Raw genomic sequence first — 25544 nt, 5'->3', positions numbered from 1 at the left:
TTTTCTCTTGGTGCTCTGGTTTCCTCCCACACTCCAAAGACGTACAGGTTAGTAGGTTAGTTGGCTTTTGTAAAGTTGTCCCTCGTATGTGAAACAGAACCAGTGCGAGCGGGTGATCGCTGATCGGTGCGGGCTCTGTGCGCTGAAGGGCTTGTTTCCACGCTGTATCTCCAAACAAAAAAGGACACCAGATCCTGGAGTAACTCAGGCAGTATCTGGAGAGCATGGATAGGTGGCAATTCAGATCAATACCCTTCTTGATCGGTTGAAGGGTCTCGACCCGAAACGTCGCCTATCCATGTTCTTCAGAGATGCTGCCTAAACCTGCTGAGTTACTTCAGCATTTGTGCCCTTTGTTTATTAACCAGCATCTGCAGCCCTTTGTTTCTACAGTAAAGGAATGTAGTGTAACCATCTCAGAGGAAATCCCTGTATCAGGAGTAGAAATCTTTCTTTGCCATGTGTTGGTGGATTCATCGCACAATCCAAAACTATCCTGCACAACATTTAGGATGACTGTCTTGCCTAGTAGAACATCACACTCTCAGGAGAGATATTGATCAGAGAGCTGTCTGCCTTCTTGGGTACATATAGAAGACAACACTGTACCGTTTCAAAGAAGTTCACCCTGAGCTATATTTATTTCTTAACTCATTTCTCCCACACTCCAAAGATATACAGGTTTGTCAGTTAATTGGCTTGGTAAAAGTTGTCAATTGTCCTTAGTGTATGTAGGATAATGTTAAGGGCCTGTCCCACTTACGTGTCCTTGGCACGCAAATTACGCGACCTCGACGTTGCGTTGAGGAGCACGGGCATCGTGTTGCCGTGCGGGGTCGGTCCCACTGAGAAGCACAGAGGGGTATGTAATTGTGCTCGACATCGTGCGGGGCTCCGAAATTTTATAGCAAACAAAATCTTCGCGCGCCAACGGCCTGTCACGTAACTGACGGCCAAAGTGGGACAGGCCCAAGACCCTGGCGTGACGCAACGTCTCACCTCCAACAGCAGCAGAAGCAGGCAAACGATCGCCGAGCTCGGCCTGGGGCTCACGGCCATTGCGGTCCGGATCCGCCCCCACTACTACTCCCAGAGCGGGGCCAAGAAATTTGAAGATAGACACAAAATGCAGCAGTAACTCAGCAGGACCAGCAGCATCTCTGGAGAGAAGCAATAGGTGACGTTTCGGGCCAAGACCCTTCTTTCAGACTGAAGAAGTCTCGACATGAAACGTCATCCATTCCTTCTCTCCAGAGATGCTGCCGGTCCCGCTGAGTTATTCCAGCATTTTGTGTCCATCTTCAAATGACGTCACGCGCTCCAGATGGCTGTGTGGGAGCATGAAATCGCGCACGACCTTCACGGGACCGTCGCGCCTTAACGCGACCACGAGGTCATGTAATTAGCGTGCCAAGAACACATAAGTGGGACAGGGGCTGTAGTGTGCAGGGATCGCTGATCAGCGCGGACCCGGACGGCCGAAGGGTCTATTTCCGCGCTGTATCGCTAATCTAAACATTTAGCGCACCTCACTGACCAGCACCACCGATACACTGACCAACACCATCCTACACACCACTGGCAAGGAGTTTTAGCTTATTTGTGGTTTATGGAAGACTTGAACAATATAATCTTAGAGTTGTGAGGTGTGGGATTGAAATGATCCGACAACAGGTTAGGTACATTAATTCTTTGGCCGAACACTTGCGCTCGGTCCGCCAAGGCCTGCTGGCCTGCGGTTGCTAACCATTTTGACTCCCCTTCCCCTTCCCACACTGATCTTTCTGTCCAGGGCCTCCTCCATTGCCAGAGTGAGGTCACAGGCAAACTGGAGGAACAGCACCTCATATTCCGCTTGGGCAGCTTAAACGGTATGGACGTTGAATTGTCCAATTTTAAATAACAACCCTCCCCACTCACTCTCTCTTTCCCGTGCCTTCCCATCCCAGTGCACACCCTTTTCTCCCAGTATCCCGCCCCTCTTTCCACCCCTCTGTTCCCTTCCACTTCCTATCCCTCCTTCCTTGTTTACATTTCACTTCTCCTCTCCTCATCTGACGCCCTTTTGTCTCCTTTTCACCTCCAGCCTTTGTCACTTAAGGGCCTGTCCCACTTGGGCGTCATTTGCGCGTCACGCAGATGGTGAGTGAAGATTTTGTACATCCCAAAAATCCTGGGGCGCCGAACGCGGCCGTGCGTCACTGCCTACGTCACCACGCATCATGCACACGTAATGCACGCCATGCGCGCGTCACGACACGCTCGTTGTGAGGCGTAAATGATGTTGCGTAAATGATGTCGCGTAAATGACGCGCAAATGACGCTCAAGTGGGACACGCCCTTTTCTCCACCCATCTGCCAATCGACCCCTCCCCTCCCCTGTATCCACCAATCGCTCGCCAGGCTTTGTCTCGCCCCCACCGCTCCTTTCCATCTTTGACCTCCCTACTACAATCAGTCTGAAGAAGACTCACGACTGAAAACGCAGGCTGTCCATTTCCCTCCTCAGATGCTGCCTGACCCGCTGAGTTCCTCCAGCACTTTGCTCCTCGTCCACATCCTTCATCGTTACATTTCTCTTGCTTGCTGCGGGTTCAGGTTGTGGCGTCACTTTTGCAGCTTCTGTGATACGTTGTACTTCTTGTAACAATTCTGGCTGCCCCCAAGCAAGGCAAGGAACAATGGTATTTTCCATGCTTCAGTCGTGGGTCACCCGAGCATTTAGTTTAGTTCAGAGATACAGCACGGAAACAGGACTTTCGGCTCACCGACTCAATGCCGACCTTTGATCGCCCGTTCACATTAGTTCTGTGTTATCCCACTTTCTCATCCCTACGCTCCCTACGCTCATCCCTATGCTTGAGGGAGTGCAGCGTACGTTCACGAGGTTAATTCCCGGGATGTCCGGACTGTCATATGTTGATCGATTGGAGCGGCTGGGCTTGTATACTCTGAAATTTAGGATCAGAGGGGATCGTATTGAAAAATGTAAGATTATTAAGGGTTTGGACACGCTAGAGGCAGGAAACATGTTCCCAATGTTGGGGGAGTCCAGAATAAGTGGTAAGCCACTTAGAATGGAGATGAGGAAAAACATTTTCACACAGAGAGTTGTGAATCTGTGGAATCCTCTGCCTCAGAGGGCTGTGGAGGCTGGTTCACTGGATGCTTTCAAGAGAGAGTAAGATGCAGCTCTTAGCGATAGTGGAGTTAAGGGAAGAGAAGGGAAGAGACAGTAACTCTAAGACTTTTGCCTCCATCACAGTGAGGAGGTGCTTGGTGAACTCACTGTGGTGGGTTTTAATTTGTGTTTATTGTGTGTTGTTATTATTACATGTATGGCTGCAGGCAACGACATTTCGTTCAGACCGAAAGGTCTGAATGACAAATAAAGGATTCAAATTCAATTCAATTCAATATGGAGAGAAGGCAGGAACGGGATACTGATTGGGGATGATCAGCCATGATCACATTGAATGGCGGTGCTGGCTCGAAGGGCCGAATGGTGTACTCCTGCACCTATTGTCCATTGTCTATTGTCTACACAGAAAACAATTAATCTACAAACCTGCACGTCTTTTGGATGTGGGAGGAAACTGGAGCACCCGGAGAAAGCCCATGTGGTCACGGGGAAAACGTACAAACTATGCATAGACGGCACCCGCAGTCAGGATTGAACCCGTGTCTCCAGCATTGAGAGTCGACAACTCTCCCAGCTGGACCTCTGTGTCACCCAATGTGACACACAGAAAATTAATCGGATCGAAAGTAACGTCGCAAGCCAATGAAGCGGTAATGATGGCGTATGGTATGCTTCCCTTCGTCATGTTCTTGTACGTAACACCCTTTAATTCAGGCAGTGTTCTGGTAATCGTCTCCGCACCCTCTCCAAATCCTCCACATTGTTCCAGTAATGGGTGACCCAAAACTGCACACGATACGCCAAATGCAGCCTAACCAAAGTCCTATAGAGCTGCATCGTATATTTCCTGACTCTTATACTCAATGCCCCCACCAATGAAGGCAAGCACATCATATGCCTTCATTTGACTTTGATGAATTTGATGCAATGCAGGGCAAGTGTGCGGTTCCATAGGTTCTGGAGCTGGCGCAGGGCCAGGCATGAAAGCCCACAGCTTGGAGCCGTGTCGAGGTGGGCCGCAGCAACATATAGTCACTGGGAAACCTCATGGGTCACTGAATTCTTTCTGCCACAGCTGGCTTTGTGACTCTAGTAGACATCGCTGCGAAAAGGTCAGAATAAATTGAACCCATCCGTGGATCGCCACAGCAGCTCCTGCTCGCCGGAGTCCGTGTGGAAATACTGATCTAACGACATTACACTTTTACTTGCGCATTACATGGAGCGTCTCAATAACTAAAGTAACAAAAACACAAAAGGACGCAAAGTGCTGGAGTAACGCAGTAGCATCACCAGATAAGGTAGCAGATAGATAAGGTGGCATTTTGTTGTGGACTCCATAAAGTGCTGGAGTAACTCAGCGGGTCGGACAGCATCCCTGGAGAACATGGATAGGTGCCGTTTTGGGTCGGGACCCCGTAAGGTGCTGGAATAACTCAACAGGTCAGGCAGCATCTCTGGGGAACATGGATAGGTGCCGTTTCAGGACTAGACCCTTAGTTTAGTTTAGTTTATAGATACAGCATGGAAACAAGCCATTTGGCCCATCTCACCGACCAGTACCACCCATACACCAGTTCTATCCTACACACTACTGGCATTTTACAGAGGCCAATTAACCTACAAACCTGCACGTCTTTGGAGTGAGGGAGGTAACCGGAGCATCCACGCGGTCACAGGGAGAACATGTCAGCTCCACGGACAGACGGCACCTGTAGTCCGGACCGAAGCCAAGTCTCTGGGGCTGTAAGGCAGAAACTCTACCACTGCGCCAGTGTGTCACCTTTGTTCAGGACCTTCTTCTGTACCCATCCGTAACGTCACCTATCCATGTTCTCCAGAGATGCCACTTGACCCGCTGAGTTACTTTGTGTCCTTTTGTGTCTGAAAAACGGCGTCTGCGGCTCCTTGATCCTACAAAGTATAAAGCAGCTCACCTGCTGTGGGCAGGCTTGCTATTTGGATTCAGTTAAAGGGACACTGTCATCATGAGCCATTGCCTGGCATGTGCTTTCTGTTTGACATATCGGTGCTGAGGAATGGGACATTACCTTTGTCCAGAACGCCCACTATCAAGATCTCCGAGTGCAGGTGTAGTGTGAGTTGGGCAAGGAGCAGCTCATTCTCTCCTCCGTGCCAGCATCGTGCGTTATCACCATCTGCTGCAAAGGCACGCTTTAACCTTGCAGAAATTACGGTTGTTTTTGACAGCCGCCGTTCGGCGGGCATTGAAGGTGGCGGGGGTAGGTTACTGCCGATGCTGGGGACGGTGTATCTCTGCGGACTCTGGGGGAAGGCCACCTGGTCGTTCCTTTCCCGTTGGTTTTAGAGAAGGTCGGCATTTACTGCCCATCCTTGCGTTCGCCCAGGAATGAGGAGGTGCCCCCGTCTGTCCCGTGAAACGCTTTGTTTCAACTGAGTGGGGAGTGGCTTGTTTGACCACTTTAGACCGCAGTTAAGCAGCAGCCACGTTGGCGAAGGGACGGGAGTATCATGCGTTATGGGGCAGGTAAGGACAGTGCATTTACTACCATCAGGGACATTAATGAACTGGCAGCGTTATTTTATGGAAGGCCACTTTTGCTGATACTTAGTAAACCTGTATTTAAAATCATGAGGGGAATAGATAGTGTAAAAAATACATTTGCGCAGGAACATGGATAGGAAAAGTTTAGAGGGATGTGGGCCATACGTGGGCAGGTGGGACGAGTGTAGATGGGACATCATTGTCGGCTTTGAAAGGTTGGGTCGAAGGGCCTGTTTCCGTGCTCTATGACTCTATGACTCTTTGATGTGGAGAACTTTGTTTTTAAGTACTGAATTCAAATTCTACGATTGCTTTTGTTTGTAGTTTCATGCTTACATGATATTTTGTAACTTGGAACACAGCACAATTGATCTTTCCAAGCCTTCTGCATTCTGTAGAAATCTTGGGATTGTTTTTTTTCTGGAGCGTCGCAAGCTGAGCGGAGACCTGATAGAAGTTTCTAAAAATATGAGAGGCATAGGTCGGGTGGACGGTCAGAATCTTTGTCCCAGGGTGGAAATATTAAATACTAGGGAGGGGTTAAGTTTAATGGAGATGTGAGGTGCAAGTTTTTATTACATAGAGGAACATGCTGCCTGGGATTTTAGTTGTAGAGGCATATACAATAATGGCATTAAGAAGCTTTTAGATAGGCATATGGATATGCAGAGAAGGGAGGGATATGGATCACATGCAGACAGTGGACATTGTTTATCTTGGCGTCATGTTCAGAACAGACATTGTGGGCCGAAGGGCCTGCTCTCGTGCTGCACTGTTCTATGTTCTAAGATCTGACTATGTCAAATTTGTTTAGCTTATAAGAGTTAACACCCAGTTATTTAAACGGAAAATAAATATTCACTTCAGGCAGTTTACCAGAGGAAGAAAATAACAATAAGAGCTTTTCTTTGCAGATTGGCTTTTAGTTGTTACGCTTTGTTAGCGGGACGAGTAACATTGGCTCTTCATTTGTATCCATGTTTTGTTCGCTGCTGGAGCTGGAGAGGGTGCAAGTATAACAATGCTTTATATTAACGGACGACTTGCTTAAGCACCTCTGCAAATTTTGAAAGCAAAGTATTTGAAACAGTTACAATTACACCCAAGGGAACAACAACATTTAGGGCGACACTGTGGTGCAGCGGGTAGAGCCGTTGCCCCACAGTGCCAGAGACCCAGGTTCGATCCTGACCTCGGGTGCTGACTGTTTGGAGTTTGCACGTTCTCCTTGTGACCGCGAGGGTTTCCTCCCACATTTCAAAGACGTGCAGGTTTGCAGATTGTTCGGCTTCTGTAAATTGCCCCGAGTGTGCAAGGAGTGGATGAGAAAGTGGGATAACGTAGAACCAGTGTGAATGGGTAAACGGTGGTCGGCATGAACTCAATGGGCCGAAGGGCCTGCTTCCATGCTGAATCGCTAAACTAAACCGAGCCTCTAGTCGTTGTCCATTCAGCTGCCAATGAAACTCCCCTCTCACCTGTATCCACCTCTCACTTGCCAGGCTTTGTCCTGCACCCCCTCCTCTCTTCCAGCTTTCGCCCCCCTATTACAATCTGATTACTTGTCCTCTGTAAATTGGCTCGTGTGTGTAGGAAGCGAATGAGAAAGTGGGATAACATGGAACTAGTGTGAACGGGTGATCGATGGTCGGTGTGGACTAGGTGGGTCAAAGGGCCTATTACCCTGCTGTATCTTTCAATCAATCCAACCAACAACATAAATGAGTATTTAAATAGCAAAGTATCTCAATGTGTTTTGAAGAAACATTCTCAAATAAAACTTGACCTTTAGGTAGACAAAAATGCTGGAGAAACTCAGCGAGTGAGGCAGCATCTATGGAGCGAAGGAAATATTGCCGAAACGTTGCGTATTTCCTTCGCTCCATAGATGCTGCTGCACCCGCTGAGTTTCTCCAGCATTTTTGTCTACCTTCGATTTTCCAGCATCTGCAGTTCCTTCTTAAAACTTGACCTTAGTCAAAGAGGTAGCTTCTAAATAGTCACCTCAAGGAGGAATGAAAGGGAGTGAGGTCGAGGCTAAAGAAGGAAATTGGAGAGCTTAGGTTCTAAACTGCTAATGATAGAGCAACTAGATATGGAGACCAAACTGAGACCTTCTATTTAGTTTAGTAGCTTATAACCAAACGGAATAAACATTGAGTGTAGGAAGGAACTGCAGATGTTGCTTTACACCAAACATAGACACAAAATGCTGGAGTAACTCAGCGGGTCAGTCAGCATCTCTGGAGAAAAGGAATAGGTGACGATTCGGGTCGAGACCCTTCTTCAGATTGAGTTCCCTCTCAGTCTGAAGAAGGGTCTCGACCCGAAACGTCACCGATTCCTTTTCACCAGAGATGCTGCCTGACCCACTGAGTTACTCCAGCATTCGGAATAAACATTGAATTCTCGAATTCCCCAACCCTATTCCTCCCACTATCTTGCCCTCCCGTCCCCTCACCCCTGGTGTCCTTCCACCGATAATCCCTCTGGCTTTACATTTCCCTCCTCCTCCCCTTATCCGACGCCCTTTGGACTTCTTTTCACATCCAGCAAATGACACTCCACCCATCTGATTAACAACCACCCCTCACCTGTATCCACCTATCACTCGCCCGGCTTTGCCCCGCCCCCTCCTCTCTTTTCCATCCCTCTCCCCCCTGCTACAATCTGTCTGAAGCAAAGATTATAGAGGAGCTATAATCCTCTATAATCCTCTATAATCTTTGGTCTGAACAAGGGTCCCGACCCGAAACGTCACCTGTCAATTCCTTCCACAGATGCTGCCTGACCTGCTGAGTTCCTCCGACACTTTGCTTCTTGTCCACCTTAAAAATCCCTTTTCTATTCTCTTTTCCCCCCCCCTTAAGACACAATCTCCCTTAGATTCTATTGAAGGTTTAATGGGGAGACATGAGAGGAAGGGACTGCAAGATGATTTCTCCCCTCCCCTTTTTCAGGATCCCAGCTTGGAACACACAAGAGATTGGGTCAATGTTCTGCGGATGCATCGTTATAGAATCAACTCCATCTCACCCCTCACACGAGGTGTGCCTCCCCCCTCAACCACTTGTTAGTTGCATGTTGCATTAACATCCCAGGCAAGGTCAAAACATGTAGTCGGCAATTAAAAATGGGGGCCGCCAGGAATGAAAGGGGGACTGGGTGAGGGGCCACCAGGGGCCCGGCGGGGGGGTCGCCTGCTGCCACGTGCGACGGTAGGCCTGTGAACAGAAGATAAGACTGCTCCATAAACTATTTGTCACCTTGTTGGTGCCAGAAACATGGAGGCTCTTTGTGTACTGCCTAGGTGAGGTGTGCTTTATGATTTTACTGGGTTGAATGCAAAGAAATTCACTGTACCTCGGTCCATGTGACAATGAAGCATCGTTGAGTTGAACCATTGATTTCCAGTCCTGTTTCAGAGGAAGATTGACCTCGCAAATCGCTTCACTCTGTTCCATTGAATATGCTGCTCGACCCGTTGGCTGAGTTTGCCTGGTGGTGTTCACTGTTTTTCTCGACGATAGTTGGCGGAGGCGTCCGCGGGAGGTCCTAAAGCAGCCACGCGAGCGAGCGAGCAGATCGAGCGCAGACTGCGGCAGCTGCACGGAGCGGCGGCGGAAGGAGCCGACAGCATCGCGCTGGGCCAGGCCCATCCCTACTTCAGTGCCGCATGGACACCCGGGCATTAAAACGTGAGGAAAGAAGAAAATGCAAACAGTATCTCCTTGGACCAAGATTGGATGTTTCTGAGGCTTGGAAGTTGCAAGATGGCGCTGGAACGTGGCGACTCTGTGAGCTGTTCTAGAAGAGGATCTATTGTCCTCACGTATTGTATGAGTTGACTGGATATCACAACAGTAGAACAAACATTTCCCTGTATCTCTGTACACGTGACAATAAATAAACTGAGTGACCGAAGGTCCGGATGGATTAGTTTGTTTACTGCCTTGATTTTCCATTTGTCTTGCATCCAAACCGAAGTCAGACTCTGCAAGGCGACGGTTGCCAGCTGGACCTCGACGCTTGGTTTCAGTGCAAGTCTGGTCGAGGGTGGGACTAGATAAACGGAGACGGCAGAAAGGGGAGAGGACCGGAGCTGTGAGGGGCTCGGAGAAGATCGAGAGTGGATTTAGATCCAGTGCGGAGAAGATGAACACCCCCGATCGGCCCACGTGTGGCGAAAGGCAGCCTCAAGGCACCCCGGGATCACCGGAGATGTCTGCAAAGAAAAGGGATATTATTTTCCATTGGAAATAATGAAGCGTAAAACCTTGGACAGGAAAGCTAAACCACATTACAAAAGAGTTGGCGGATCGTGCTAGCAGCAGCCACAGAGCAGATTGTCCCAAATGGTACATGTGGCAGAGTGACAGAAGAGTATTTGGAACAGACTGTTCCCATGTTTCTCAAAGCAGCCTTCGCCAGCAATCTAGTGCCGGGGAGATTTTGCATAAGATTTGCCTCTTTATCAAGGTGACAGACTTTGGAATTGGTCAGCGGCTGGATGGAGCTGAAGGTAGGAGGAACTGCAGGAGCTGGTATATACAAAAAAAGGACACAGAGTGCTGGAGGAACTCAGTGGGGTTTAGTTTAGAGATACAGCGCGGAAACAGGACCTTCGGCCCACCGAGTCTGCGCCGACCAGCTCACTACCGCTGCCCTACACGCACTGGGGACGATTTTGCACTTATACCAAGCCAATTAACTTACAAAACTGTACGTCTTTGGAGTGTGGGGGGGGAAAGCGAAGATCTCGGAGAAAACCCACGCAGTCACGGGGAGAACGTACAAACTCCGTACAGACGGTACCCGTGGTCGGGATCGAACCCGGGTCTCCGGCGCTGTAAGGCAGCAACCCTACCGCTACACCACCGTGCTGCCCTGCGGGTCTGGCAGCAACCCTGGGGAAACGTGGATAGGTGACTTGGGGACGGGACCCTCGTTCAGACTGGATCCGGAGTTCCTCCCGTTGCCCATCGAGTGACGTAATTTGCCCAGAACATGGTGGATCGGAGGCCTCTGAGTCACCCCAACGACCCAGACTTTACAGTGAGTTTTCTGCACGACTATCGGAGATCATTACTGTGAGGGAGCAAAAGTGACAGTAACTTAGAGGGTCATAGAGCCTTTTAGACTGTAGAGATACAGCACGGAAAAAGGCCCTTCGGCCCACCGAGTCCATGCTGATCAACGTTCAGCGATCACCCCCTTCACCAAACCTACACGCGCGAGAGACAGTTTTGCAACTTACCGAAGCCAATTAACCTACGAACCATACACGATACACCTCATAGAAACAGGCCCTTCGGCCCAACTAGCTCATGCCGACTAAGATACCCCATCTATGCTAGTCCCATTAGCCCGCGTTTGGCCCATCTCTTTCTAAATCTTTCCTTTCCATGTATTATCTGCCTCTAACTATCTCCTCTCGACAGCTCGTTCCATATACCTACTACCCTCTGGGTGAAAAGATTGCCCCTCAGGTTCCTATTAAACCTTTCCACCTCTCACCATAAACATCTTACCTCCATTCATTGGAACACCATGCAAATCCTAAATCCAATGTCAATGAGATCCCTGATTCCACGTAAAGGAGCCCATGGCTGTTCCTTGTTCTCCGGTGAACTGATGAGAATTCAAGGTATTCCTGAAACTGGGAAGACTCGGCAGGTCAGTCAGCATCTGTGGCAGTTCAAGTCCAGAAACCTTCATCAGAGTTGGGAAAGAGAGAGGACCAAATTAGTGTTCAGTAAGGGGGAGATGGGGGAGGCATGATAGAACAGAGGGAATATTTCTGATTCCTGAATGTTTAATGGTAAGCAAACCTTTAAAATGTTTGTGCAAAGTGCTGGAGTAACTCAGCGGGTCAGGCAGCATCTGTGGAGAACGTGGATAGGCAACGGTTCAGGTCAGGATCCTTCTTCAGACTCTGCGGTTCAGAATATAGTGGAAGATTAGGAGAGCTGCAGGAATCACAGAGGGGGATCATCACCGAGCGAGGGTCTCACAGGCTGCTGTTGGAGAGAGGAGGAGAACTTCTTCAAAGTGGGTATGAAGGAACTGCAGTCTAAAGAAGGGTCTCGACCCGAAACGTCACTCATTCCTTCGCTCCAGAGATGCTGCCTGTCCCGCTGAGTTACTCCAGCACTTTGTGCCTATCTTCTTTAAAGTGGGCTCACTTTGAGGAGATTGATTGCATTCATGCATAATCTGTTTGCTGAATGGATAGCACGCAAGCGAAGGCTTTTCACTGTGCCTCGGTATGTGTGACAATACTAAACTAAACTAAATGTTACAGTCGTATAAGACGTTGATGGGGCCGCACTTGAAGTATTGTGTTCAGTTTTGGTCACCCTGCTGTAGGAAGGATGTCGTCAAACTAGAAAGAGTGAGGGAGAATTGATGATGAGAATGTTGCCAGGACTCGTGTCATTGCACTGATTTAATCACTGGGCAGCTCACAGTGCACAGGTAAAGGATAAAGGGTACAATATTTAGTGAACCATCTCCAATGAGGGAGATGGCTGTCAGGATCGCTCTCTGACGAGAGGACGGTTCAGTTGCCTGATAACAGCTCGGAATAAAGTGTCCGAGTCTAGAAATGTGTCAATATAATGGTATATGGACACACTGATTTGTTCTGTATTCATGCCTACTATATTCTGTTGTGCTGAAGCAAAGCAAGAATTTCATTGTCCTATCTGGAACACATGACAATAAACTCTCTTGAATCTTGAAATGTGCGTTTTCATACTTCTGTACCTCTTGCCTGATGGGAGAGGGGAGAAGAGGGGCGGCATGTCGGCGCAGTGGTAGAGTTGCTGCCTTATGGCGCCTGAGTCCCGGGTTCAATCCTGACTATGGGTGCTGTCTGCACAGAGTTTGTACGTTCTACCCGTGACCGCGTGGGTTTTCCCTGGTTGCACCGGTTTCCTCCCACGCTCCAAAGACGTACAGGTTTGCAGTTTAATTGTTATTGTTAAAGGGATTGCTGGTTGGCGTGGACACGGTGGGCCGACGGACCTGTCTCCACACTGTATCTCTAAACTAAAATCCCGCTTGGAGTGCATACTGTCGTTGTGTCCTTGGGCAAGACACTTCACCCACCTTTGCCTGTGTGTGAATGTGTGTGAGTGATTGGTGGTGGTCGGAGGGGCCGTAGGCGCAGATTGGCAGCCACGCTTCCGTCAGTCTGCCCCAGGGCAGCTGTGGCTACAGAAGTAGCTTACCACCACCGAGTGTGACTGAGGAGTGAATGAATAAAGCGATGTAAAGCGCCTTGAGTATTAGAAAGGTGCTATATAAATCCCATCCATTATTATTATTATTAAAAACTAAACTGAGAGGGAGTGATCAGCGTGAGACTGGTCCTTGATTATGCAGGTTGCCTTGTGGAGGCAGCGAGAAGTGTAGATGGAGTCAATGGAAGGGAGGCTGGTTTGCAAGATGGTCTGGGCTACGTTCACAACTCTCTACAAAACATAACGTTGAATCAAGGAACTCCAGATGCTGGTCAGGCAGAAAACCTGGCGACCATGGATTGATAATGTTTGAGGTGGGGACTCATCTTTGCCTGATAGAGTGGATGAGGAGAGGATGTTTCCACTAGTGGGAGAGTCTAGAACCAGAGATCATAGCTTCAGAATATAAAGATGTTCCTTTAGGAAGATGAGGAGGAATGTATTTAGTCAGAGGGCTGTGAATCTGTGGAATTCATTGCCACAGAATGCTGTGCAGGCCCAGTCAATTGCTATTTTTAAGGCAGAGATAGATAGATTCTTGATTAGTACGGGTGTCAGGGGTTATGGGGAGAAGGCAGGAGAATGTGGTTGGAGGGAAAGATAGATCAGCCATGATTGAATGGTGGAGTAGAGGATGGGCCGAATGGCTTAATTCTGCTCCTATCACTAATGAACTTGGCCATGGTAACATAATGTACCAACATATATACTCAATACCCTGACTGGTAAAGCCCAATGTATTGAAAACTTTCTTGACCATCCCAGCTACCTGTGTCACCACCTTCAGGATGTGCCTGTACTTCTAGATCCCTTTGTTCTACGACACTCCCCAGGGCCCTGTACTTTCAATGTACCTTAATTGGTACATGTGACAATAAACTGACCTTGAAACCTTGACCTTAAAAATCTTGACCTTGCATGTGGGTCACAATTGGTGAAAAATAAAAAGAATTAATCCTGTTTTGCAGTTTTCCTGAAGGAAGGAAATGCTCTCTAGTCATGATGCCCGGCAAAGAAATAATCTATGTCACAAGACAGGTGTAAATTGCTCAGGTGAGGTGAGCAAGTCAGAAGAAGGGTCATGAGGAGAAATGTTACCCATCCATTCTATCCAGAGATGTTGCCTGTTCTGCTGAGTTACTCCAGCATTTTGTGTCCATCTTTGGTGTAAACCAGCATCTGCAGTTCCTTCCCACACATGAGGTGAGCCAGGTTTGCTTTGGGGTGGCACAGTGGCCACCCCAAAGTGGTAGAGCTATTACCTGAAAGCCCTGTCCCATGGTGCGAGTTATCCACCTGTTAACCTGTTAACCAGTTAACCTGTGAGGTTATCCACTTTGGTGGCAAAAACAGGAAAGTAGACTATTATCTGAATGGTGGCCGATTAGGAAAAGGGGAGATGCAGCGAGACCTGGGTGTCATGGTACACCAGTCATTGAAAGTAGGCACGCAGGTGTAGCAGGCAGTGAAGAAAGTGAATGGTATGTTAGCATTCATAGCAAAAGGATTTGAGTATAGGAGCAGGGAGGTTCTACTGCAGGTGTACAGGGTCTTGGTGAGACCACACCTGGAGTATTGCGTACAGTTTTGGTCTCCTAATCTGAGGAAGGACATTCTTGCCATAGAGGGAGTACAGAGAAGGTTCACCAGACTGATTCCTGGGATGTCAGGACTTTCATATGAAGAAAGACTGGATAGACTCGGTTTGTACTCGCTAGAGTTTAGAAGATTGAGGGGGGATCTTATAGAAACTTACAAAATTCTTAAGGGGTTGGACAGGCTAGATGCAGGAAGATTGTTCCCGATGTTGGGGAAGTCCAGAACAAGGGGTCACAGTTTAAGGATAAGGGGGAAATCTTTTAGGACCGAGATGAGGAAAACATTTTTCACACAGAGAGTGGTGAATCTCTGGAATTCTCTGCCACAGAAGGTAGTTGAGGCCAGTTCATTGGCTATATTTAAGAGGGAGTTAGATGTGGCCCTTGTGGCTAAAGGGATCAGAGGGTATGGAGAGAAGGCAGGTACAGGATACTGAGTTGGATGATCAGCCATGATCATATTGAATGGCGGTGCAGGCTCGAAGGGCCGAATGGCCTACTCCTGCACCTATTTTCTATGTTTCTATGTTTCTATGTGTTCATTCCAAGAGCTCTCCCGAGTTTAAAAAAAATCAAACTCGTGGTAAGCACGGAGAATGAACGTAGCGGGTACGTCGGAGCTTGGGGACGTCTCTTAGCGCTAACGGCAGGTACTCGGGAAGTTCGCTAACAGCAGGTACGCACGGGAAGACTCGTGAAGATTTTTCAACATGATGAAAAATGTCCACGAGAGCCCTGAGTAGCCATTACCGTAAATCTCCGAGTTCGAATCAGGACAAACTCGGGAGAACTCTTGGAATGAACTCGTACCGTGGGATAGGGCTTTTACAGTGTCAAAGACCCAAGTTCGACCCCGACTATGAGTGCTGGGTGTATGGAGTTTGTACGTTCTCCCTGTGACTGCGTGGGTTTTCTCCTGGTGCTCTGGTTTCCTACCACACTCCAAAGACGTACAGGTTCGCAGGTTAGTTAGCTTCTGTAAAGCTTCTGACCCTAGTATGTGGAGCAGAACCAGTGTGAGCTGGTTGGTGTGGATTCTGTGGGCCGAAGGGTCTGTTTCCATGCTGTATCTCTAAACAATTATAGTAAACCAGAAAGGCCACAAAAAGCTGGAGTAACTTAGCGGGTCAGGCGATATCTGGCGAACATGGATAGGTGACAATTCTGATCAAGACCCTTCTTCAGACATCGACTATCCATGTTCTTTTGAGATGCTGCCAAACCGGCTGAATTACTGCAGGAATTTGTGTCCCTTTGTGTATAAACCAGCATCTGCAGCTCTTTGTTTCTACAGTAAAGGAATGTAGTGTGACCATCTCAGAGGAAATCCCTGTATCAGGAGTAGAAATCTTTCTTTGCCATGTGTTGGTGGATTAATCGCACAATCCAAAACTATCCTGCACAACATTTAGGATGACTGTCTTGCCTAGTAGAACATCACACTCTCAGGAGAGATATTGATCAGAGAGCTGTCTGCCGTCGTGGGTACATATAGACCACACTGTACCATTTCAAAGAGGTTTCACTCTGGGCAATAGTTATTTCTTAATTCCTATTATTTAAAAATAGTCATAGAGTCTTACAGCGTGAAAACAGGCCCTTCGGCCCAACTTACCCATACCGGCCAACATGTCCCATCTACACTGGTCCCACCTGCCTGCGTTTGGCTCATATCCCTCTAAACTTGTCCTATCCATATACCTGTCTAAATATTTCTTAAACATTGCGACAGTACCTGCCTCAAGTGCCTCCTCTGGCAGCTTGTTCCATACCCCCACAACTCTTCATGTATTTAAAATCACCCCCTAGATTCCCTTTAGATCTTTTCCCCTTCACCTTAAACCTCATGTCCTCTTGTTCTTGATTCCCCTACTCTGGGCAAGAGACTCTGTGCATCTATCCGATCTATTCCTCTCATGATTTTAAATCTAAATATAATTTTGTTTTAATATTAATTTATCTACCCTATCCATTTGCCATGATATCTCTCCCTCTGGCCTTACATTTCATTCCTCTCCTCTCCTTATGGGGAGAAGGCAGGAACGGGGTACTGATTGGGGATGATCAGCCATGATCACATTGAATGGCGGTGCTGGCTCGAAGGACCAAATGGCCTACTCCTGCACCTATTGTCTATTGTCCTCATCTGGCACCCTTTGGTCTCCTTTCCAAGTCCAGCCTTTGTCACTTACTCCACCCATCTGCGAATTAAACTCCTCTCACCTGTACTCACCTATCATTTGCCGGGCTTTGTCCCATCCCAATCTCTCCTTTCCAGCTTCCTCCCCCCTACTACAATCAGTCTGTAGAGGGGTCTCGACCTGAAACGTCACCTATCCATGCTCTCCAGAGATGCTGCCTGACCCGCTGAGTTACTCCAGCATTTTGGGGGTTTTTTTGCACAGGAACAGGCCCTTCAGCCCACAATGTTTATGTAGAACATAACGCCAAGTTAAACTAAATACCTTTGCCCTCACATGATAAAAGTCATCTGAAGATGGGTCCTGTCCCATAATGTCAACTGTCCATTTCCCTCCACAGACACTGCCTGACCTGCTGGGTTCCACCATCACTCGATTTGCTCAATATTGTTTTACAATCCTGTTTTGCTGAATATTGTTTAATTATCTTATTTTGCTCAAGACATCAGCATCTGCAGTTCCTTGTGTCGCTAATATTATTTGGTCATTGGAGCTGTCACTATCTACGACATGTAGCTGAGCATCATAACTTTAACCACAATTTGTAAGGCGGTTAGTTTATTGTCACGGGTACCGAGATACTGTGAAAAGCCTTTGTTGCTTGCTAACCAGTCGGTGGAAAGGCAGTACATGATTGCAATCGAGCCATCCACGGTGTTACAGATAGCATTGTTAAAGTAAGAAATGTTGCTGTTGGAGATGAGGTTTAAAAGAGTAGGGCGATTGTAACACATGATTGCAGATCCACGGCTGTGACCAGCACACAAAAAGAGTCGCCTGGTATGGGCGCCATCTTGGATTTCATTGTCTTGAAGATTCTTTGACGCGTCTTAACGTCACAAAAAGCATTCTTACTTCCTTTGTTCCTCCGTGTCAGTGCCTGTTTTGAATTGAAAGACACAGCATGGAAACAGGCCCTTCGGCCCACCAGGTCCATGCCAACCATCGATCACCTGTTCACACTAGTTTAGTTGAGAGATACAGCACGGAAACAGGGCGTTCGGCCCACCGAGTCGACACCGACCAGTGATCCCCGCACATTAACACCGCCCCACACACACTAGAGACAAGTTTACGTTCCTGCCAAGCCAATTATCCTACAAACCTATAAGTCTTTGGAGTGGGAGAAAACCGAAGATCTCGGAGAAAACCCACGCAGGTCACGGGGAGAACGTGCAAACTCCGTACAGAGAGCACCCGTAGTCAGGATTGAACCCAGGTCTCCAGTGCTGTAAGACAGTAGCTCTACCGCTATGCCACCGTGATGCCCAGAAACATAGTTCTATGTTATCCCAATATCCCATCCACTTCCTACATCCTAGGGGAAACTTACTGAAACCAATTACACACCATTTGAGTGCACCAGGCAACAACATAGCTGAGACAGGTCTGAGGAAGTGTATCGACCCAAAACATCACCCATTCCTTCCCTCCAGAGATGCTGCATGTCTGGCTGAGTTACTCCAGTTTTTTGTGTCTATCTTCGGTTTAAACCAGCATCTGCAGTTCCTTCTTACACAACAACATAGTATATCTAGGCAGCTGCCTGAACTAGACTTGCTTTCACATGGTTCACAAAGCAAGTGTAATCTAAGTTAGAATAAAACGACACTGCATGAACAAACCCAGAACTTTGCTGTACAAATCATATCAAAATAATATCCTGCGGTACTGGCAGGCTGTAATTATATTTCAGAGTTTCAGGTCAGATAACGGTTACTTAAAACATCGTTATCTAAATGCCTTGACGAGGTTACAGCTTTAGAATTGATTTACCGTCAGTTCCCCATTGTTCCCAATATAAATCTTTTTATCCCAGCCTAACCTGTCCCTGCAAAAGATCTGTAAAACACCTACCCTAATGGAGATATTTTTGATATGAAGACAAATCCTTTTGTCAAATAGGTTGGAACTAATTGCAAGACCACATTAAATTCAATTTGGTGAGTCTGCCCATGGCCTTTGGATTAGATCAGCAGTAACAGAAGCGGAACGGTGGCTCAGCTGCTGGAGCTGCTGCCACACAGCGCCAGAGACCCAGGTTCAATCCCCACCTCGGTGTGTGTGTGTCTGTGTGGAGTTTGCACGTTATCCCTGTGACGGCATGGGTTTCCCCTCGGGTGGTCCGGTTTCCTCCCACATCCCGAAGACATGGCGGGTTTGTAGGTTAATTGGCCCTCTGTAAATTTCTCCTTAATGTGTAGGGAGTGGGTGAGAGAGTGGGATAACGTAGAACGAGTGTGAACGGTTGATCGATGGCCGGCGTGGACCCGGTGGGCCGAAGGGCCTGTTTCCATGCTGTACCACTAATTTGCCAATCAACCCACCCCCCCCCCCCCCCCTCACCAGTATCGATGTAACACTTTGATAGGAGGCCTAAATAACTTACAAACCCGTCTTTGGGATGTAGGAGAAAAGCCACGTGGTTACAGGGTGCACACAGATAGCACCTGAGGTTATGATCGCACCGGGGTCTCTGGCGCTGTGCGGCAGCGGCTCTACCCGCTGCACGAGCTGAGCTGCTACCTCAATGGCCACCCGTCACGCTGCGGAGATGAGAAGACGCAGGAATGTGTCACAATTTGTAGTCCTTGTCTAGATCAGTAACTCACGGACAGCGGTTATGTGTTGATACATTATTTGTGTGTCCGGTGCTGTTATTTTCATCCCGCTAAACCTCGTTTTTGTTTCTTTCAGATCCTTTCACACTGTGAATGGGATTATAAACGTGGATCACGAGGGTCACAGGTCAGTGATGAGAACAATCTCCTTCCTACCTGCACCAAAACCTCTCTCTTCTTTCATAGTTAGTGTGTACCAGTGACGCTGAAGGGCCTGTCCCACTTTCACGACCTAATTCACGACCTCTGCCGAGTTTGCCCGTGACTCATACTCACAGCATGGTCGCCACGAGGTCATAGGAGGTCGTAGGTAGGTCGTAGCAGGTCGTGATGCTAGTCGTAGGTACTCGTGGCATCAAGGGGGTGGGAGATTGCAACCTTCACGTGGTCTGCCCTGTTTCGACGAATGCATCAACCCGGCGTGCACAATCAAATAAGATCAAATAGAACAAGTTGTCCTACAACTTTAGGCTGTGCACGCCATACGCAAGAAGAAGAAGTGCATCAAGTAGGTCGGGGCGTTTTTTCAACATGATGAAAAATGTCCATGAGTAAAAAAGGTTGTGAATTCGGTGATGAAAGTTGAACAGGTCCTTAACATCTCCTAGATAAAACTACAGCTCAGCAAATGCTTATCGTTCTTTAGCTGTTTCATGCAAGATAACATGTATGTGACTGAGGTCCTTGCAAACTCCACCATGATGTTTAGAGCAGTAAATGGATCGTAACAAGTGCTTCTCTAATGGAACCAACTAGACCAGTGCTTCTTAAACTGGTGAATGATTCACCCAAGGGTGAATGAAATTATTTTGGGGTGAATGAAATTATTTTGGGGTGAATGAAGGGTGAGTGACTTAATTTATTCAGATATTTATATATTTTTTTCGATACTTAAAAACGGCATTGCCATTAAAGTGGTTAGTAAGCTCTTATTGGTATTAATGGCAGTGGAGCTGGAAATTTGAAATGTTTTTTTTCTCTCTACCTATAGTTTTCTCATTTCAAAGTAGCGGGATATCTTCCCAAATTTACTGTAATATAACCTATTAGGGAAGACCATGCATTTTTTGAGCTAGTTTTCCAAGAAAAAAACTGCAGTAATCAAAGCCCGATAGGGTAGGACGGGTCTGAAGCCCAGTGTTTAGACGTTGGAATGTTTTTTATCACTCTAGTCGAATGATTTTCCAACTCCAGTGGTAATTAAACTTTTATTTCACTCCTCGTTTTCTTTACATATTTTTAGGATTTTCAAAAAGTTGAATAAAATAAACACATAAGAAATGAGTTAATTTATGTTTTTTGCTCATGTGATAAAATAAAATATATGTAAAATTATACAGAAGGGAGAATAAGGCGAAAATTATCAAAAAACAAAAGAAAATTTAGTCGAGGGTGAATTAAATTTTGTGATTCAAGATTCAAGAGATTCAAGAGAGTTTATTGTCATGTGTCCCAGTTAGAAACAATGAAATTCTTGCTTTGCTTCAGCACAACAGAATATAGTAAGCATAAATAAATACAGAACAGAACAGATCAGTGTGACCATATACCAATGAATATATACACACGTAAATAAACAGATAAAGTGCAATGGGCTATAAATGACCAGAGTTTTGTTTGAGTTGAGTTTAATAGCCTGACGGTTGTGGGGAAGTAGCTATTCCTGAACCTGGACGTTGCAGATTTCAGGCTCCTGTAAAGACTCGAGGGTGAATGACACTGAAATAGTTTAAGAAGCACTGAACTCGACATTAGAACTGAATTGTCATTTCAGATGAACTGCAATCTGACGTCTTTTTGCTTTGATTCCCTCGTTGTATCTGCGCCGTTTCTATATACTGTAAATACGGATAATCGGTTGGACAAAATGTAGATTGGGCGAAGTTTGTTGGGAAGCTAACATTATGGCAACATTTGACAAGGGAGATCTAGTACTGTGTTACAGAACATAACTATAAAGAAATATAGGTGGAACTTTGTAAACAAAACTGAGAACTATCGAGAAGCCTTGAACATATCAATGGGAATCATTCGGGATTTCCAAATTGAAAATCTTACTCAAATAAACTCATTGAAGATTCTGTGTGCTGTTTGGTCAAGAAATAAGACAGTGAAGATGTGGTACATGTATTGTGCTTGGAGTTACAAAAAAGCCTTTGGCAGCACGGTGGTGCATCTTTGACAAACTAAGCATAATGCCCTTTATCCTGTATCTGTACACTTCTGGACATTGAATATGTCGAGGAATATGAGGTTAGTGCAGGAATCGATGCTTGAAGTTGAATATCAATCAAGACCTTACTAAATGGTCAGCACAGTGATGCAGAGTTTAGTTAACTAGTTAATTTCAAGTAGACAAAAATGCTGGAGAAACTCAGCGGGTGAGGCAGCATCTATGGAGCGAAGGGAATAGACATCGTTTTGGGTCGAAACCCCTCTTCAGACTGAAGAAGGATTTCGACCCAAAACAATGCCTATTTCCTTCGCTCCATAGATGCTGCCTCACCCGCTGAGTTTCTCCAGCATTTTAGTCTACCTTTGTTTTTCCAGCATCTGCAGTTCCTTCTTAAACAAACTTCAAATAGCCCTTGCTTTCCCTCTCTCTCCACCCCCTTCCACTTCCCAGTTCTCCCACCAGTCTTCCTGTCTCTGACTACATTTTATCTCTGCCCCGCCCACTCCCTTAACATCAGTCTGAAGAAGGGTCTCGACACGAAACGTCACCCATTCCGTCTCTCCAGAGATGCTGCCCGTCCTGCAGAGTTACTCCAGCACTTTGTGTCTATCTTCGATTGAAGCCAGCATGTACAGTTCTTTCCTATACAGAGTTTAGTTCAGTTTAGGGGTACAGCACGTAAGCAGGCCCTTCAGCCCACTGAGTCCACACCGGCCCACACACACTAACAGTACCCTACATACACTAGGAACAATTTACATTTTACCAATCCAATTAACCTACAAACCAGTACGTCTTTGGAATGTGGGTGGAAACCGAATATCTCGGAGAAAACCCACGCAGGTCACGGGGTGAACGTACAAACTCTGTACAGACAGCACCCGTAGTCAGGATCGACGTTGCTGCCTCACAGTGCCAGAGACCCGGGTTCGAACCCAACCTAAGGAGCTGTCTGTGTAGCGTTTGCACGTCCCCCCTGTGGATTTCCTCCGAGTGCTCCAGTTTCCTCCCACATCCAGAAGACCCGCGGCGTTGTAGGTAAATTGGCTTCCGTAAAAATTGCCCCTCGTGTGCAGGGAGTGGAAGAGAAAGTGGGATAACGTAGAACTAGTGTGAACGGGTGATCGATGGTCGGCGTGGACTCGGTGGTCCTGAAGTGTCTGTTTCCATGCTGTATCTCTAAATTATACTAAACTAAGCTCAGAAGGTCAGGCAGCATGTCTGGAGATCATGGATAGGTGACATTTTGTGGTGGGATCCTTCTTCGGACTGATTGTAGTTGGGGGGGGGGAAGAAGTTGGAAGAGAGTTGGGGGCAGGACAAAGCCTGGCGAGTGATAGGTGGATACAGGTGAGAGGGCTTGAAAAGGAGACAAAAGGGTGTAAGATGAGGTTTGCAGAAATGTGAAGAAGGGATGTAGATAGAAGGGGATGCGAGGGGGGGAAAGTGGGAGAAATGTGAACATCAAGATGGGGCAGAGAGAAAAGAGGGGGAGAGAAAACAGATGAGCAAGCTGTTGATTTGGTGGTGTGGGGGGGTGATGTGGGTGGGGGTGGGGGTAACTTTTAAATCTCCCCCAGCACTGGAGACCCGACCTTTTCTTTGTCGGGTCTCCGTTGTCGTTGGGGCTGCAACGAGGAGCGGCCTCCAACAGGAAGACCGGGGGCTGTGGTGCCGACTACTCACCTCACCGTCGCGGAGCTGGCCGAGTCCAGAGCGGGTGGAGCTGTGGTGGACGCTGCTGCGGCCCGACCTCCGGAGATTCGGTGGCTGCAACTGCGGGTATGGCGGGCGGCACCGGGAGCCCGCGGGTCCCTGGGGGGAGACCGCTTTTCGGGGCTCCCGCAACGGCGACTTCTCCCGCCCGAGTTGCGGGGTTGAAGAGCTCCTGGAGCGGGGCCTTACACCACCGCCCCGCGCGGCTTGGAATGGCCGCGGGACTCTGCGAGCGCACGCCGGGGGCTCTAACATCAAGAACCCGGTGTGCGACCTTGCATCACCCGGCGTGGCTTTAATGGTCGCGGGACAATCGCCATCGCCCGCCGGGGGCTTTGACTTTGACTCTGACATCGGGCGGGAGAGTGCAGTGGAGAGATAAGTTTTTTTGGCCTTCCATCACAGCAATGTGATGGATGTTTATGTAAATTATGTTGTGTCTTGGGTCTATTTGTTTGTAATGTATGGCTGCAGAAACGACATTTCGTTTGGACCTCAAGGGGTCCAAATGACAATAAATTGAATTGTATTGTATTGTATTGTATTGTATTGTATTGTATTGTATTGTTGCAGAAAATTTGAGAATTTATTGTTTATACCATTGGGTAGAAAGCTACCCAAGCAGAAAATGTTTGGACTGTTCTATGTTCTATTTCCTTTGTTCCCCATTGGCTTTTTTACGAGGATGTTGCCAAGACTTCAGGACCTGAGCTACAGGGAGAGGTTGGACAGGCAAGGAGTGTGCGCAGGAGAATGAGTGATGATCGTATAGAGCTGTTTAAATATCATGAGGGGAATACTTAGGATGAATGCACAGAATCCTTTATCCAAAGTTGAGGAATCAAGAACGAGAGGACATAGGTTTAGGCTGAGAGGGGAAGGATTTAATATGAACCTGAGGGGTAACTTTTTCACACAGGTACACATGGTGGGTACATGGAACAAGCTGCCAGAGGAGGTATTATACAAGATTTAAAAGACATTGGACTGGTACATGGATAGGACAGGTTTAGAGGGATATGGGCCAAACACGGGCATGTGGAACGAGTGTATATGGGGCATCTTGGTCAGCATGGGCAAGTCGGGCCATAGGGCTTGTTTTCATGCTGTATCACTCTAGGGCTGGTCAAAATAGTTAATTCTCCACAGCCACGGAAAGGCTTTGACATCTAGTGGGGCAATGTTGTTTTCTGCAAAAATCTGGAGGATTTTTGTTTGCTTTTCGACAGTGATAAAAGTATCACTGCTCCTTGTTTTAACCCTTTCAGTTTTAGCTAACTTTATTCCTTGATAATATCTTCAGTAGAGGGTTTAGTATTTCAAAAAGCTGGCCCACCAATACTTAATCAAGGGTGATTAAATACAGTAAACTCTCGTTGTTACAGACCTCTGTATAATCGATTTTGGTTATAGCGGACAGACCTTCACCGCTAGGCCGGGCTGCCGACCTTCACCCCCGGCCCACACAGCTTCCTCAGCCACTTCCAGGCCATGCCTGCCCCAGCCACCATCACCGCTGACCGTCACCTGCACTCCGGCCACTCGCGGGCCGCGACCATCGACTCCGCCCGTCCTCACCTCTCCCCCCCCCGGCCCCCAGCAGATCAGGGTCACCAACTCACCTGAATTCCAGGCCCAGTTCCAGACGCAGAGTCTGAATCTTGATCAGCCATGATCATATTGAATAGTTGTGCAGGCTCTAAGGGCCGAATGGCCTACGCCTGCACCTATTTTCTATGTTTCTTTGTTTCTATGAAGAAGGGTCTCGACCCAAAATGTCACCTATTCGCATTCTTCAGAGATGCTGCCTGACCCGCTGAGTTACTCCAGCACTTTGTGTTTGTTTGTCTATTAACCAGCATCTGCAGTTCCTTGTTTCTACTACTTATACAATGATCATACCCTTACTCAGTTATAGCAGACAAATGGCAATAATGGACACCATTCTCTCCCTCCATACGTCCGTTATAACAAAGATTTACTGCAGTGTGATTTTGCCAGTGGTGTCTGAATTACATTAATTAAGGGAGTTGAGCATCTAATTGACACGTATACTGAAAATGGAACAATGAAATTCTTAATTGCAGCACCATAACAGATCTGCAAACACAGTATTCATAGAAAACACAATGGACAAAGGAAAGTTCAATAAAGTTAATAAAACACAACATTAGTGCAAAGCAAAAGCCCAGACTCCCTTGTGCCACCCAGGTTGTCCATAGTTTGTAGTTAGCTGTTGTATGTGGTATTCATGTGCCTGATAGTTGTTGGGAAGAAGCTGTCCTTGAACCTGGTGGTCACGGATTTCAGACTCCA

The 25544-nt window shown here is 47.3% G+C and overlaps 1 protein-coding gene across 4 annotated transcripts in view; it reads left to right on the top strand.

Moving 5' to 3' along the window:
• Window positions 1-25544, top strand: part of pde3a (phosphodiesterase 3A) — a 340829-nt gene that overhangs the window by 145995 nt on the left and 169290 nt on the right. For 2 of the 4 annotated variants that reach the window (XM_033039493.1, XM_033039492.1), the window contains exons 1-2: window positions 10472-10724; window positions 19413-19463. In XM_033039493.1, coding sequence (XP_032895384.1) covers window positions 10677-10724; window positions 19413-19463 — 99 coding nt within the window. In that variant the 5' untranslated portion in view covers window positions 10472-10676. Of the gene's footprint in view, window positions 1-10471; window positions 10725-19412; window positions 19464-25544 lie in introns of those variants that run through there. The other 2 variants (XM_033039491.1, XM_033039489.1) reach the window with 1 other exon arrangement.

The sequence above is a fragment of the Amblyraja radiata genome, chromosome 21 (genome assembly GCF_010909765.2).
Source record: "Amblyraja radiata isolate CabotCenter1 chromosome 21, sAmbRad1.1.pri, whole genome shotgun sequence".
Taxonomy (NCBI): Eukaryota; Metazoa; Chordata; class Chondrichthyes; order Rajiformes; family Rajidae; genus Amblyraja; species Amblyraja radiata.
This window is presented reverse-complemented; position numbering and strand designations above follow the sequence as displayed.